The sequence below is a fragment of the Cololabis saira genome, chromosome 20 (assembly GCF_033807715.1).
Source record: "Cololabis saira isolate AMF1-May2022 chromosome 20, fColSai1.1, whole genome shotgun sequence".
NCBI classification, from domain to species: Eukaryota; Metazoa; Chordata; class Actinopteri; order Beloniformes; family Belonidae; genus Cololabis; species Cololabis saira.
This window is the reverse complement of record NC_084606.1, coordinates 3,726,085-3,743,030: the sequence shown is the minus strand read 5'-3', so window position 1 is coordinate 3,743,030 and position 16,946 is coordinate 3,726,085. Positions and strand designations below refer to the sequence as shown.

General features: G+C 36.6%; 1 protein-coding gene across 1 annotated transcript in view; it reads right to left on the bottom strand.

Annotated features, from left to right (window-relative positions):
* Positions 1 to 16,946, bottom strand: part of LOC133420403 (arfaptin-1-like) — a 49,282-nt gene that overhangs the window by 10,910 nt on the left and 21,426 nt on the right. The window contains exons 4-7 of the mRNA XM_061710093.1: positions 6,818 to 6,933; positions 3,402 to 3,623; positions 1,636 to 1,793; positions 259 to 433 (exon numbers count right to left, since the gene is read on the bottom strand). Of these exons, the coding sequence (XP_061566077.1) occupies positions 259 to 433; positions 1,636 to 1,793; positions 3,402 to 3,623; positions 6,818 to 6,933 (671 nt within the window). The remainder of the gene's footprint in view (positions 1 to 258; positions 434 to 1,635; positions 1,794 to 3,401; positions 3,624 to 6,817; positions 6,934 to 16,946) is intronic.

Genomic DNA, 16,946 nt, shown 5'->3' with positions numbered 1-16,946 from the left:
GAATTTTTTCTCAAAATTTAGATTTTTTTTCTCAACATTTCGTCTTTTTTCTTCAAATTTTGACTTTTTTATCAAAATTTGACTTTCTCAAAATTTCGACTTTTTTCTCAACTTTTTTCTCAAAGTTTAGATTTTTTTTCTCGACATTTCGTCTTTTTTCTCGACATTTCGTCTTTTTTCTCAAAATTTCTCAACAACGGAAGAATGTCCGTTAACCTGCCTGAAGGACGTTTGTTAGGGGTTTTATTTGGTCCTCACCCTGTTTTCCTCCAGCAGCCGGACCTTGACGGAGAGGTCGTCCCGGACCTGCTGGTACCGGTCCCTCTGGCCCTGGAAGCTGCTCTGGGCGTCCTCCAGCCGGGGCAGCGTGGCGGCGTCGCGGGGCCCCAGGTTCAGCTCCTCCAGGTCCACGCGGTAGGCGTCGTACTCCATCCTGGAGGTCAGGGACGGAAACGCTCACCGACGGGTAAAGATGCTGTCGTCTACCAAAATTAGGACTAAATATCGTCGTCAACGAACGTGGTAACAGACGCGTTAGGAGTCTGTTGAGACTAAAATGTAGATTACAAAATGAAATTAAAGCTGCAAGCAGCGATGAACGGGCCCTCGCACTCACGGCCACCGCCCCCCATAAGCATATCAGACATGACACCACCCACGACTTCCTATGTCAAACCATTCAAAAGTTATAGCAGAAAAAAGTTTTCTAGGGGGCGCTGTTGAGCCATTTTGCCACACCCATTAATGCAAACCATGAAATATCAAATTTATCGCCAGGCCTGGCTTGCATGTCAAATTTGGTGACTTTTGGGGGACTATCAAATATGGACCAATCAGATGAAGGAGGGGCGCGCTTTTTGGTGTCTAGCGTCCCCACGGTAACACTTTTGAAAGAGAAAAGTAATGCGCGTAGTCGCAGGATGGAGACGCATATTTTGGCCGTATTAATTGCCGAAAGAATGGCATAAATTGCGCCAAAATTACACGATTAATTCAAAATGTTCAAAATGGCCGATTTCCTGTTCAGTTTCGGCCATGGCGCCAAGAGACTTTTCTTTAAGTAGCAACATGATACAGGTGTGTACTGATTTTTGTTCATGTACGTCAAACCGTATTATGGGGCTTGAGGCACAAAAGGTTTTCTGTCTGAACGAACCAGATGAAGGGTGGGCGCGCTTTTTGGCGTCTAGCGTCGCCACGGTAACGCTTTTGAAAGAGAAAAGTAATGCGTGTTGTCGCAGGAGGGAGACGCACGTTTTGATGTATAACACACCTGGGTGCACGTTACAGTTCGGGTCGTATTAACTGCCGAAGGAATGGCATAAATTTCGACTACGGTTGTCTAGGAGCCCCAGAACTGGTCCCTGTGGGACTACGGTTGTCTTTGACGACGATATTTAGTCATTATTTTTACCTTCTACCTCTGACGAGACTCGTAACTGTCCTTCCCCTGATGTGATAGCGCAGATAACGTCTCCACAGACAGATCAGGGTCTTTTTGTAAGTAACTTTGTAAGTTTATACCGCTGTCAACCAGGTACCAACACTCCAGATGATAAATCCCCAGGTACAGATGCAGATCTGGGAGCAGACTGAGACTCTGCTGGAGCAGCTACCCGACATCGTTCCACCCACCTGGCCGTCTCGTACTGCCTGGCGTTGATCATGGTGTCTTCGATGGTTTTGTTCACCAGGGTGTCCATGTCAAACGTGAAGGCGTTGATGGCCGCCGTCAGAGTCTCGCCGCTCTTGGACAGGAACTTCTGAGCCTCCGCGATCATGCCGAACTCCACCTGCCGAAGAGCCGCGGGTCAAAAAGAGAAGTTTAACAACGGGCCTGCATTGACGTCAGTTCCCCACTGGACCAGCCCACTTACTGGGACTGAGTGGTAAAACATCAGCAAAAATGTCTGCAACTAGTGGAAAAGACGGGATAACAGCTGATTATCGGCTTAAATTAAAGGCAGTTGGACTTGACAGTGACCCGTACAGTTACCAAGAACCAGTGGTCCATGGACATTAATATTTGGTACAGTTACCAAGAACCAGTGGTCCATGGACATTAATATTTGGTACAGTTACCAAGAACTAGTGGTCCATGGACATTAATATTTGGTACAGTTACCCCAAGAACCAGTGGTTCATGGACATTAATATTTGGTACAGTTACCAAGAACCAGTGGTTCATGGACATTAATATTTGGTACAGTTACCAAGAACCAGTGGTCCATGGACATTAATATTTGGTACAGTTACCAAGAACCAGTGGTCCATGGACATTAATATTTGGTACAGTTACCAAGAACCAGTGGTCCATGGACATTAATATTTGGTACAGTTACCAAGAACTAGTGGTCCATGGACATTAATATTTGGTACAGTTACCCCAAGAACCAGTGGTTCATGGACATTAATATTTGGTACAGTTACCAAGAACCAGTGGTCCATGGACATTAATATTTGGTACATTTACCAAGAACCAGTGGTCCATGGACATTAATATTTGGTACAGTTACCAAGAACCAGTGGTCCATGGACATTAATATTTGGTACAGTTACCCCAAGAACCAGTGGTCCATGGACATTAATATTTGGTACAGTTACCAAGAACCAGTGGTCCATGGACATTAATATTTGGTACAGTTACCAAGAACCAGTGGTCCATGGACATTAATATTTGGTACAGTTACCAAGAACCAGTGGTCCATGGACATTAATATTTGGTACAGTTACCAAGAACCAGTGGTCCATGGACATTAATATTTGGCCACAAATCCAGTTTCCTGATATTTATATGTACTTAATTTCTACACCAGGAAATACACGAAGCAAAGCTTGAAGGCTTACAAAAGTCTTGACGCTTGGTCCGACTTCAAGGCAGGATTTGTTGTAGAAATTAAAGTGATGAGGACACTGAACTTTATGATTTGACCGTTTAACGTTAGCTACCCAAAAATCCAACATTACCTGATACAAAATGGGAACCACAAATCCACGTTTCGGTGTCTGGAATCCAGTTGTTTCTGTGAATTGCAGCGATCCATTTGTCTCTCTTAAGCTTATTTTTCGGCAGTCTGTAAAACGATAACTCCGATTTCTTGCTAAATCTATGAGTTCAGTCGATCGCAAAACAGCTCTTTCCATTTTAGATGTTTTGAAGTGGCTCAAACTGAAAGTTTACGCTGCCACCCGGTCTTTCCGACACTCGGTCTTTCCGACACTCGGTCTTTCCGACACTCGGTCTTTCCGACACTCGGTCTTTCCGACACTCGGTCTTTCCGACACTCGGTCTTTCTGACACTCAGTGGTGAAACCCGCAGTGAAGTTGCATCTGTGACGTCATGCATGTTCCCTCTATACCGGAAGCGACGCGCCACACCACCGCCTCGTTGGCCACTTACGTGCAGGGGCGGTGTCTTCATGCTCAGCTCGGTGAAGGCGTCCCCCAGGGCCTTCTGGGTAACGCTGAACTCCGTCAGCTGGCCGGCCAGCAGCTGGGCCAGCTTGGTCATGTGACCGTAGCGCTGCTGGTCGTCTTTGAGCAGATCCAGGCGCGGCTGCAGGTCCAAATCCACCGTCCGAGAGCCACGGCCCAGTTTCTCAGACAGAGCCTGCCGGGTTCTCTGAGGGAGACGGAGACACGGCTTAGACCAGGGGTCGGCAAATGTTTTAGAGCCATATTGGACCAAAAACACAAAAAACTAATATGTCTGGAGCCGCAAAAAAATGAAAAGTTTTGTATAAGCCTTAGAATGAAGGCAACACATGCTGCATGTTTCTATATTAGTTAGAACTGGGGGAAGATTTTTTTTATTCATTATGCACTTTGAGAAAAAAGTCGAAATGTCGAGAAAAAAGTTGAAATTTCGAGAAAACTGTCGAGAGAAAAGTCGAAATGTCGAGATTAATGTTGAAGAATAATCTCGAGAAAAATGTCGAAATGTCGAGAGAAAAGTCGAGATTTCGTGAAAAAAGTCGAAATGTCGAGAAAAATGTGGAGAAAAAAGTTGAAATGTCGAGAAAAAAGTCGAAATGTTGAGAAAAAAGTCGAAATTTCGTGAAAAATGTCAAAATGTCGAGAAAAAAGTCGAAATGTTGAGAAAAAAGTCGAAATTTCGTGAAAAATGTCAAAATGTCGAGAAAAAAGTCGAAATGTTGAGAAAAAAGACGAAATGTCGAGAAAAAAGTCGAGAAAAAACAATCTCGAGAAAAAAGTCGAAATCAAGAAAATGGAAAGAAAAAAGAGAAAAAGGAAAAAAGAAAAAAAAGGAAAAAAAAGAAAAAAAGGAAAAATGTATGTAATAATAGAAGTAATTATAATGCATAGTATTACATTATAATTACTTTACTATAATACTATAATATAATAGAGAACAATAGACAGCAATGGTATAACAATATACTTGAATAACTATATAAGAATAGATATGCTATATACACTGGTTCATATATTTACCTCCAATTATATACATAAAATTACTATAAATCTATATATCGACATATTATGAACTAAAACTTTTATAAACTAAATAAATCATTGATTTCAAGGTGGGGAAAAAAAATATTACTTGCTTAATTTCTAACATTTACATGAGTAGAATCCTGCTTTTAAAAGGACACAATTGACATAAATAAGATGTTATAAGAACCATACGTTCAATTTTACCAAGTGAAGCACAATTTCCTGATATATTTCTTTATTTTTTTATTATGCCTGAATTCTTCCAGTCATATAAACTATTGAGAAGAAACAGGAAAACAATTATTCACCATAAGTCTCCAGAATGAAACCGGACATTATTTCACCAGAGCTGCAGAAAAAAGGCTTTTAAAGTTGAAATTCCTGCAGGGAATAAAGGAGGACGTAACGGCAGCAGGTGGAGATGATTCTGATGCATCTGACTTAACCCTTGTTCTGTCTTCGGGTCAAAATGACCCAATTCTTCTTTCCTTCTTTCCTCCTGACATACTCTCTCCTTCCTTCTCCCTTTCCTCTTTTCCTCCTTTTTTCTCCTCCTTTACTCCTTTTTCTTCCTTCCTCCCTTTCGTCATTCGTTCCTTTATTACATTCTTTGCTTTTCCTTCCTTATTTTCTTATTTTCTCCATTCCTTCCTCCCTCCCTTCTTTCCTTCCTTTCCCCCTTCCATCTTTTCTCCCTTCCTTGCTCCCTTTCCTACTTCCTTCCTTCTTTTCTCCTTTCTCCCTTCTCTCCATCTTTTCTCCCTTCTTTCCTTCTTTTCTCAGTTCTTTCCTTCCTTCCATTTTTTCCCCCTTCCTTCCTTCCATCTTTTCTCCTTTCCTTCTTTTCTCCTTTCCTTCCTTCCTTCTTTCCTTCTTTCTCCCTCCCTTCCATCTTTTCTCTCTTCCTTACTCCCTTTCCTACTTCCTTCATTCCTTCCTTCTTTCCTTCCTTCCTCCCTTCCATCACAGCCCAAGGGTTAAATGCTCTGCAGAATCAGTCTCTTGGATAAATAACATCATTCTCAAGTCATTTCTCTTCTATTGATTTATAATCTCGTCAATAACGAGCGTATTCAAGTCTGACTTTCATACCTGAAGGAGAATATATCGTAAACAAATGTAAACTTCTTCTCTGAGTTTACCTGCGCTACATAATAATAATAATAATAATACATTTTATTTATGATGCTCTTTACATTACTGCCAATCTCAAAGTGCTACAGTTTGATAGTAAAAAAGAAAGCAGAAATACAATCAAGATAAGAGATAAAAGGATAAAAAGTCAAGACATGGTAAAAAGAGAATAAAACAATTAAAAACTAGGAAACTAGGAAAAAAACTGCAGCATTGTTTAGTGATAAAATGCTAAAAAGAAGGTTTTTAGTCCTAAATGACAGCGCTTTGCATATTTATCAATCAATATTTATTCGTACAGCACTTTTAAAAACATCCAGGGTCGACTGAAGTCCTTCACAATTAAAAGGAAATAAAAACATGGACCACAAAAAGAATCAAAAGACACACAAAAGCTAAGAAAATAAAAATATTCCAATGAAATAGTCAAATAAGAAAAAAAAAAAAAGAGTAAAAAGAAATGCCCTAATGTCATTATCGTTAATCATAGTTAGTAAATAGTTAGTAAAGAAAGTAAACTCTTAGTAAAAGAAAACCTAAAGGCATGCATATATATATATATATATATATATATATATATATATATATGCATTTTTTTATATATATTTTAATAAATCATATATTTGGTTTATTAATAATATATATAATTATTTTTGTATATATATATATATATATATATATATATATATATATATATATATATATATATATATATATATATATATTATATTATTATATATATATATATATTTTTTATTATTATTATTAGGCTTAGAAATACTTTTTCTTTTAACTTTCTAATTTGTCTGCATATACATACATATACATATACATATATATATATATATATATATATATATATATATATATATATATATATGCATTTTTAATATATAATATATATATAATATATATTTTAATATAACGTATTTCTTTTATATATTTATATCATATTATTAGGCTCAGAAATGCTTAAAGAAACAATGAAAATGAATGAAAATGATCTGGGATGAAACGCATAACTGACGATAGAATCTACGTGACCGGCAAGTGTATTTATTTATTTATTTATTTTTATTTTATTTATTTATTTATTAATTTTTTTTAAATCTGGGCCAGTGGGGGTGGCCAGTAAATGTGTAGTGGGGGCCGTGGCCCCCCCTGGCCCCCCCCTGGTGAGGCCGTGCACCCCCCCCTGGGTCTAGTCCAGCCTCCACCCACCTTGTACTTGGAGACGCTCCACCTGCGAACCCTCTGAAACGTCTCGCTGGCCGAGCTCTGGTTGCCCTGGACGACCACCGGCTCTCCTTTGGATGGAGGTGACGTCCCTGGGAGCTCTGGAGGTCAGAGGTCAGAGGTCAGGGGTCAGGGGTCAGGGGTCAGTGCCGAGTAGAACTCGCTTGTTCTATTAACAGTAGTGATGCACCGATTGTTCAGTAACCGAAATTGTTCGGCCCAAAATGGCAAAAAAACACTTTCGGTGTTCGGTGGAATAAGTGGGAAAAAAACCGAACAATCAATAACGGCGTTGTAAAATAAATAGACTGGCCGCTCCGTAACTGTTGCACCACAAACATAAATAGTTGGCCAACCAAAAACTAACCACAATAGAATTTTACCAACATTCACCAGCAGGTGGAACCAAAACAACATAAATCAATCTATTACAGGTGCGTTTAGATGAGGAAATCAAACGTGGAAGAGCGTGGAGTGAAGTGGTGCAAACATGTCAGCAGTGTGGAAGTATTTTAGAGTGGCAAAGAATAATACAAGAATGGCTGTTTGCAATGAATGTTCTGCTCAAATATCTAGAGGGGAAACATCTGCAAAGTCTTTCAGCTACAAGTTTGATTTATCATTTGAAATGATAAAAAACCCTGAGCGCTTTAATGCATTTTTATTGTTTTAAGGCCTATGTTACAATGTTCAGTCAGTTAAGCCTAACGTAAGCTCAAAGATGGCCAAAAAATGTATTTTGCTAATTTATTTATTTGAAGTTATTGTTCTTTGCTGGTATAATGTCTGCTGGAATATTTAAGAAATGCTGGGAAATTAAAAAATGTTCAGTTTTTTATGTTCAATAAATGTTTTCTACCTTGTAATTTTGTAAAAGATTTTTTTCTTTTAAAAGCATGCCTAAATCAAATTTATTTGATTTATGCAATGGTGAAAAAATTGGCAAAATAAATGAAAAACTGCTGAAGAACCATGTTCGGTATTCGGCCAAGTGTTTATTATTATTTTCGGTTTCGGCCAAAGATTTTTATTTCGGTGCATCACTAATTAACAGTTCAAAAAACGCCATTCTCTGTCAAAGTTACAATAGGTGACAATTACTGACACCTGGTGGTCAAACTGGCTGTAGCAACCGTTAGAAACAGACATACAGGACTGTCTCAGAAAATTAGAATATTTTGATAAACTTCTTTATTTTCTGTAATGCAAAAATGTCATACATTCTGGATTCATTACAAATCAACTGAAATATTGCAAGCCTTTTATTATTCTAATATTGCTGATCATGGCTTACAGCTTAAGAAAACTCAAGTATCCTATCTCAAAAAATTAGAATATTTCCTCAGACCAAGTAAAAAAAAAGATTTATAAACAGCAAAACAAAATCAAACCAACTAATCTCAACATTTCGACTTTTTTCCTGAAATTTTGACTATTTCCTCAACATTTAGACTTTTTTTCTCAAGATTTCGACTTTTTTTCTCAACATTTCGACTTTTTTCTCGACATTTTGACTTTTTTCTCGACATTTTGACTTTTTTCTCGACATTTTGACTTTTTTCTCAACATTTCGACTTTTTTCTCAACATTTCGACTTTTTCTCAAGATTGTACTTCAACATTAATCGTGACATTTCGACTTTTTTCCCTAAATTTTGACTTTTTTCTCGACATTTTGACTTTTTTCTCGCCATTGACTTTTTTCTGGAGATTGGGGGCCGTGGCCCCCCCTGACCCCCCCCTGGTGGCACCCCTGGGTCTAGTCCAGTCTCCACCCACCTTGTACTTGGAGACGCTCCACTTGCGAGCCACTTACTTCAACATTAATTGTGACATTTCCACTTTTTTCTCGACATTTCCACTTTTTTCTCGAGATTGTACTTCAACATTAATCGTGACATTTCCACTTTTTTCTCGACATTTCCACTTTTTTCTCGAGATTGTACTTCAACATTAATCGTGACATTTCCACTTTTTTCTCAACATTTCCACTTTTTTCTCTAAATTTTGACTTTTTCCTCAACATTGACTTTTTTCTCGAGATTGTACTTCAACATTAATCGTGACATTTCCACTTTTTTCTCGACATTTCAACTTTTTTGTCGACATTTCGACTTTTTCCTCGACATTTTGACTTTTTCTCAAGATTGTACGTCAACATTAATCGTGACATTTCAACTTTTTTCTCGAAATTTCGACTTTTTTCTCGACATTTCAACTTTTTTCTCGACATTTCGACTTTTTATCTCTAAATTTTGACTTTTTCCTCGACATTTCGACTTTTTTCTCTAAATTTTTACTTTTTTCTCGACATTTCGACTTTTTTTCTCGCCATTGACTTTTTTCTCGCCATTGACTTTTTTCTGGAGATTGGGGGCCGTGGCCCCCCCTGGCCCCCCCCTGGTGGCACCCCTGGGTCTAGTCCAGTCTCCACCCACCTTGTACTTGGAGACGCTCCACTTGCGAGCCACTTACTTCAACATTAATCTCAACATTTCAACTTTTTACTCGAAATTTTTAATTTTTTCTTGAAATTTCGAGTTTTTTCTCGAGATTGTACTTCGACATTAATCTCAACATTTCGACTTTTTTCATGAAATTTTGACTATTTCCTCAACATTTCGACTTTTTTCTCGACATTTCGACTTTTTTCTCGACATTTTGACTTTTTTCTCAACATTTCGACTTTTTTCTCGACATTTTGACTTTTTTCTCGATATTTCGACTTTTTTCTGGAGATTGGGGGCCGTGGCCCCCCCTGGCCCCCCCCTGGTGGCACCCCTGGGTCTAGTCCAGTCTCCACCCACCTTGTACTTGGAGACGCTCCACTTGCGAGCCACTTACTTCAACATTAATCGTGACATTTCCACCTTTTTCTCAACATTTCCACTTTTTTCTCTAAATTTTGACTTTTCTTAACATTTTGACATTTTCTCAAGATTGGAATTTTTTCTCGACATTTAGACTTTTTTCTCGAGATTTCGACTTTTTTCTCGACATTTCGACTTTTTTCTCAACATTTCGACTTTTTTCTCAACATTTTGACTTTTTTCTCTAAATTTTGACTTTTCTTAACATTTTGACATTTTCTCAAGATTGTACTTCAACGTTAATCGTGACATTTCCACTTTTTACTCGAAATTTTTACTTTTTTCTCGACATTTCGACTTTTTTCTCGACATTTAGATTTTTTCCTCAACATTTCGGCTTTTTTCTCAACATTTCCAGTTTTTTCTCGACATTTTGACTTTTTTCTCTAAATTTCAACTTTTTCCTCAACATTTCCACTTTTTTCTCGAAATTTTTACTTTTTTCTAGACATTTCGACTATTTTCTCGACATTTCGACTTTTTTCTCGAAATTTCGACTTTTCTCTCAACATTTCGATTTTTTTCTCGACATTTCGACTTTTCTCTCGACATTTAGACTTTTCTCTCGACATTTAGACTTTTTTCTCGACATTTAGACTTTTTTCTCGACATTTAGACTTTTTTCTCAACATTTCGACTTTTTTCTCGAAATTTTGACTTTTTTCCTCAACATTACGACTTTTTTCTCAACATTTCGACTTTTTTCATGAAATTTTGACTTTTTCTCGACATTTCGACTTTTTTCTCGACATTTCGACTTTTTTCTCGACATTTCGACTTTTTTCTCAACATTTCGACTTTTTTCTCTAAATTTTGACTTTTCTTAACATTTTGACATTTTCTCAAGATTGTACTTCAACGTTAATCGTGACGTTTCAACTTTTTTCTCGACATTTAGATTTTTTCCTCAACATTTCGGCTTTTTTCTCAACATTTCCAGTTTTTTCTCGACATTTTGACTTTTTTCTCGACATTTCGACTTTTTTCTCTAAATTTCAACTTTTTTCTCGACATTTCGACTTTTTTCTCTAAATTTCGACTTTTTTCTTGACATTTCAACTTTTTCTCAAGATTGTACTTCAACATTAATCGTGACATTTCCACTTTTTTCTCAAAATATTTACTTTTTTCTCGACATTTCAACTTTTTTCTCGACATTTCGACTTTTTTCTGGAGATTGGGGGCCGTGGCCCCCCCTGGCCCCCCCCTGGTGGCACCCCTGGGTCTAGTCCAGTCTCCACCCACCTTGTACTTGGAGACGCTCCACTTGCGAGCCACTTACTTCAACATTAATCGTGACATTTCCACTTTTTTCTCGACATTTCAACTTTTTTCTCTAAATTTCAACTTTTTTCTCGACATTTCCACTTTTTTCTCTAAATTTTGACTTTTTCCTCAACATTTCGACTTTTTTCTCGATATTTCGACATTTCGACTTTTTTCTCGACATTTTTACTTTTTTCTCGAAATTTTTACTTTTTTCTCGACATTTCCACTTTTTTCTCGAAATTTTGACTTTTTCCTCGACATTTCGACTTTTTTCTCGACATTTTTACTTTTTTCTCGAAATTTTTACTTTTTTCTCAACATTTCGACTTTTTTCTCGATATTTCGACATTTCGACTTTTTTCTCGACATTTTTACTTTTTTCTCGAAATTTTTACTTTTTTCTCGACATTTCCACTTTTTTCTCTAAATTTTGACTTTTTCCTCAACATTTCGACTTTTTTCTCGATATTTCGACATTTCGACTTTTTTCTCGACATTTTTACTTTTTTCTCGAAATTTTTACTTTTTTCTCGACATTTCCACTTTTTTCTCGAAATTTTGACTTTTTCCTCAACATTTCGACTTTTTTCTCAACATTTCCACTTTTTTCTCTAAATTTTGACTTTTTTCTCGACATTTCCACTTTTTTCTCGACATTTCCACTTTTTTCTCTAAATTTTGACTTTTTCCTCAACATTTCGACTGTTTTCTCAACATTTCAACTTTATTCTCTAAATTTCCACTTTTTTCTTCAAATTTCTATTTTTTTCTCGACATTTCGACTTTTTCTCAAGATTGTACTTCAACATTAATCGTGAAATTTCCACTTTTTTCATGAAATTTTGACTATTTCCTCAACATTTCGACTTTTTTCTCTAATTTTTGACTTTTTTCCTCGACATTTCGACTTTTTTCTTGACATTTTGACTTTTTCTCAAGATTGTACTTCAACGTTAATCTCAACATTTCGACTTTTTTCTCGATATTTCGACATTTCGACTTTTTTCTCGACGTTTTTACTTTTTTCTCGAAATTTTTACTTTTTTCTCGACATTTCAACTTTTTTCTGGAGATTGGGGGCCGTGGCCCCCCCTGGCCCCCCCCTGGTGGCACCCCTGGGTCTAGTCCAGTCTCCACCCACCTTGTACTTGGAGACGCTCCACTTGCGAGCCACTTACTTCAACATTAATCGTGACATTTCCACTTTTTTCTCTAAATTTTTACTTTTTTCTCGACATTTCCACTTTTTTCTCAACATTTCCACTTTTTTCTCAACATTTCCACTTTTTTCTCTAAATTTCTACTTTTTTTTCAACATTTTGACTTTTTTCTCAAGATTGTACTTCAACATTAATCTCAACATTTCGACTTTTTTCATGAAATTTTGACTATTTCCTCAACATTTCGACTTTTTTCTCGACATTTCCACTTTTTTCCTCCACATTTCGACTTTTTTCTCGACATTTCGACTTTTTTCTGAACATTTTGACTTATTTCTCTAAATGTTGACTTTTTTCTTAACATTTCGGCTTTTTTCTCAACATTTCCAGTTTTTTCTCGACATTTTGACTTTTTTCTCGACATTTCAACTTTTTTCTCGACATTTCGACTTTTTTCTCTAAATTTCAACTTTTTTCTCGACATTTCGACTTTTTTCTCTAAATTTCGACTTTTTTCTTGACATTTCAACTTTTTCTCAAGATTGTACTTCAACATTAATCGTGACATTTCCACTTTTTTCTCGACATTTTGACTTTTTTCTGGAGATTGGGGGCCGTGGCCCCCCCTGGCCCCCCCCTGGTGGCACCCCTGGGTCTAGTCCAGTCTCCACCACCTTGTACTTGGAGACGCTCCACTTGCGAGCCACTTACTTCAACATTAATCGTGACATTTCCACTTTTTTCTCGACATTTCCACTTTTTTCTCGACATTTCCACTTTTTTCTCGAAATTTCAACTTTTTTCTCTAAATTTTGACTTTTTACTCAAAATTTCCACTTTTTTCTCGAAATTTTTACTTTTTTCTAGACATTTAGACTTTTTCCTCGAGATTGTACTTCAACATTAATCGTGACATTTCCACTTTTTTCTCGACATTTCCACTTTTTTCTCGACATTTCCACTTTTTTCTCGACATTTCCACTTTTTTCTCGACATTTCGACTTTTTTCTCAACATTTCAACTTTTTTCTCTAAATTTTGACTTTTTCCTCAACATTTCCACTTTTTTCTCGAAATTTTTACTTTTTTCTCGACATTTCCACTTTTTTCTCGAAATTTTTACTTTTTTCTAGACATTTCGATTTTTTTTCCAGACATTTCGACTTTCTTCTCGACATTTCAACTTTTTCTCAAGATTGTACTTCAACATTAATCGTGACATTTCCACTTTTTTCTCAAAATTTTTACTTTTTTCTCGACATTTCAACTTTTTTCTGGAGATTGGGGGCCGTGGCCCCCCCTGGCCCCCCCCTGGTGGCACCCCTGGGTCTAGTCCAGTCTCCACCCACCTTGTACTTGGAGACGCTCCACTTGCGAGCCACTTACTTCAACATTAATTGTGACATTTCGACTTTTCTCTCGACATTTCAACTTTTTTCTTGACATCTAGACTTTTCTCTCGACATTTCGACTTTTCTCTCGACATTTAGACTTTTTTCTCGACATTTAGACTTTTTTCTCGACATTTCAACTTTTTTCTCGACATTTACTTTTTTCTCGACATTTCGACTTTTTTCTCGACATTTCGACTTTTTTCTCGACATTTCGACTTTTCTCTCGACATTTCAACTTTTTTCTCGACATTTAGACTTTTCTCTCGACATTTAGACTTTTTTCTCGACATTTTGACTTTTTTCTCGACATTTTGACTTTTTTCTCGAAATTTTGACTTTTTTCTCGACATTTAGACTTTTTTCTCGACATTTAGACTTTTTTCTCGACATTTAGACTTTTCTCTCGACATTTCGACTATTTCCTCAACATTACGACTTTTTTCTCGACATTTCGACTTTTTTCTCGACATTTTGACTTTTTTCTCGACATTTCGACTTTTTTCTCGAAATTTTGACTTTTTTCCTCGACATTTCGACTTTTTTCTCGACATTTAGACTTTTCTCTCGACATTTCGACTATTTCCTCAACATTACGACTTTTTTCTCGACATTTCGACTTTTTTCTCGACATTTAGACTTTTTTCTCGACATTTAGACTTTTCTCTCGACATTTAGACTTTTTTCTCGACATTTAGACTTTTTTCTCGACATTTAGACTTTTTTCTCAACATTTCGACTTTTTTCTCGACATTTCGACTTTTTTCTCGACATTTCGACTTTTTTCTCGACATTTGGACTTTTTTCTCAACATTTCGACTTTTTTCTCGACATTTGGACTTTTTTCCTCGACATTTCGACTTTTTTCTTGACATTTTGACTTTTTCTCAAGATTGTACTTCAACGTTAATCTCAACATTTCGACTTTTTTCTCGATATTTCGACATTTTGACTTTTTTCTCGACATTGACTTTTTTCTCGAAATTTTTACTTTTTTCTCGACATTTCGACTTTTTTCTGGAGATTGGGGGCCGTGGCCCCCCCTGGCCCCCCCCCGGTGGCACCCCTGGGTCTAGTCCAGTCTCCACCCACCTTGTACTTGGAGACGCTCCACTTGCGAGCCACTTACTTCAACATTAATCGTGACATTTACACTTTTTTCTCGACATTTACACTTTTTTCTCAACATTTCGATTTTTTTCCAGACATTTCGACTTTTCTCTCGACATTTCAACTTTTTTCTTGACATCTAGACTTTTCTCTCGACATTTCGACTTTTCTCTCGACATTTCGACTTTTTTCTCGACATTTCGACTTTTTTCTCGACATTTAGACTTTTTTCTCGACATTTAGACTTTTTTCTCGACATTTAGACTTTTTTCTCGACATTTCGACTATTTTCTCGACATTTCGACTTTTTTCTCGACATTTACACTTTTTTCTCAACATTTCGACTTTTCTCTCGACATTTCGACTTTTTTCTCGACATTTAGACTTTTTTCTCGACATTTAGACTTTTTTCTCGACATTTCGACTATTTTCTCGACATTTCGACTTTTTTCTCGACATTTACACTTTTTTCTCAACATTTCGACTTTTCTCTCGACATTTCGACTTTTTTCTCGACATTTAGACTTTTTTCTCGACATTTAGACTTTTTTCTCGACATTTCGACTATTTTCTCGACATTTCGACTTTTTTCTCGACATTTCGACTTTTTTCTCAACATTTTGACTTTTTTCTCGACATTTAGACTTTTTTCTCGACATTTAGACTTTTTTCTCGACATTTAGACTTTTTTCTCGACATTTCGACTTTTTTCTCGACATTTCGACTTTTTTCTCAACATTACGACTTTTTTCTCAACATTTCGACTTTTTTCTCGACATTACGACTTTTATCTCAACATTTCGACTTTTTTCTCGAAATTTTGACTTTTTCTCGACATTTCGACTTTTTTCTCGAGATTGTACTTCAACATTAATCTCAACATTGACTTTTTTCCTCTAAATTTCGACTTTTTTCTTGACATTTCGACTTTTTTCTCTAAATTTTGACTTTTTTCTCGACATTTCGACTTTTTTCTTAACATTTCGACTTTTTTCTCAACATTTTGACTTTTTTCTGGACATTTTGACTTTTTTCTCGACATTTCGACTTTTTCTCGACATTTCGACTTTTTTCTCAACATTTCGACTTTTTTCTCTAAATTTTGACTTTTTTCTCGACATTTTGACTTTTTTCTCGACATTTCGACTTTTTTCTCGACATTTCGACTTTTTTCTCGACATTTCGACTTTTTTCTCGACATTTCGACTTTTTTCTCAACATTTCGACTTTTTTCTCTACATTTTGACTTTTTTCTCAACATTTCGACTTTTTTCTCTAAATTTTGACTTTTTTCTCGACATTTCGACTTTTTTCTCGTCATTTCGACTTTTTTCTCGACATTTCGACTTTTTTCTCGATATTTCGACTTTTTTCTCGACATTTCGACTTTTTTCTCGAAATTTAACTTTTTTCTCGACATTTCGACTTTTTTCTCGACATTTAGACTTTTTTCTCAACATTTCGACTTTTTTCTCGAAATTTCGACTTTTTTCCTCGACATTTCGACTATTTCCTCAACATTTCGACTTTTTTCTCGAAATTTCGACTTTTTTCCTCGACATTTCGACTATTTCCTCAACATTTCGACTTTTTTCTCGACATTTCGACTTTTTTCTCGACATTTCCACTTTTTTCTGGAGATTGGGGGCCGTGGCCCCCCCTGGCCCCCCCCTGGTGGCACCCCTGGGTCTAGTCCCGTCTCCACCCACCTTGTACTTGGAGACGCTCCACTTGCGAGCCACTTACTTCAACATTAATCGTGACATTTCGACTTTTTTCTCTAAATTTCGACTTTTTTCTCAACATTTAGACTTTTTTCTCGAAATTTTGACTTTTCTTAACATTTTGACATTTTCTCAAGATTGTACTTTTTTCTCGACATTTAGACTTTTTTCTCGAGATTTCAACTTTTTTCTCGACATTGACTTTTTTCTCTAAATTTTGACTTTTTTCTCTAAATTTTGACTTTTTTCTCGACATTTTGAATTTTTTCTCAACATTTGACTTTTTTCTCAAAATTTCCACTTTTTTCTGGAGATTGGGGGCCTTGGCCCCCCCTGGCCCCCCCCTGGTGGCACCCCTGGGTCTAGTCCAGTCTCCACCCACCTTGTACTTGGAGACGCTCCACTTGCGAGCCACTTACTTCAACATTAATCGCGACATTTACACTTTTTCCTCAACATTTCTACTTTTTTCTCAAAATTTTGACTTTTTCCTCAACATTTTGACTTTTTTCTCTAAATTTTGACTTTTTTCTCGACATTTCGGCTTTTTTCTCGACATTTTGACTTTTTTCTCGAGATTGTACTTCAACAT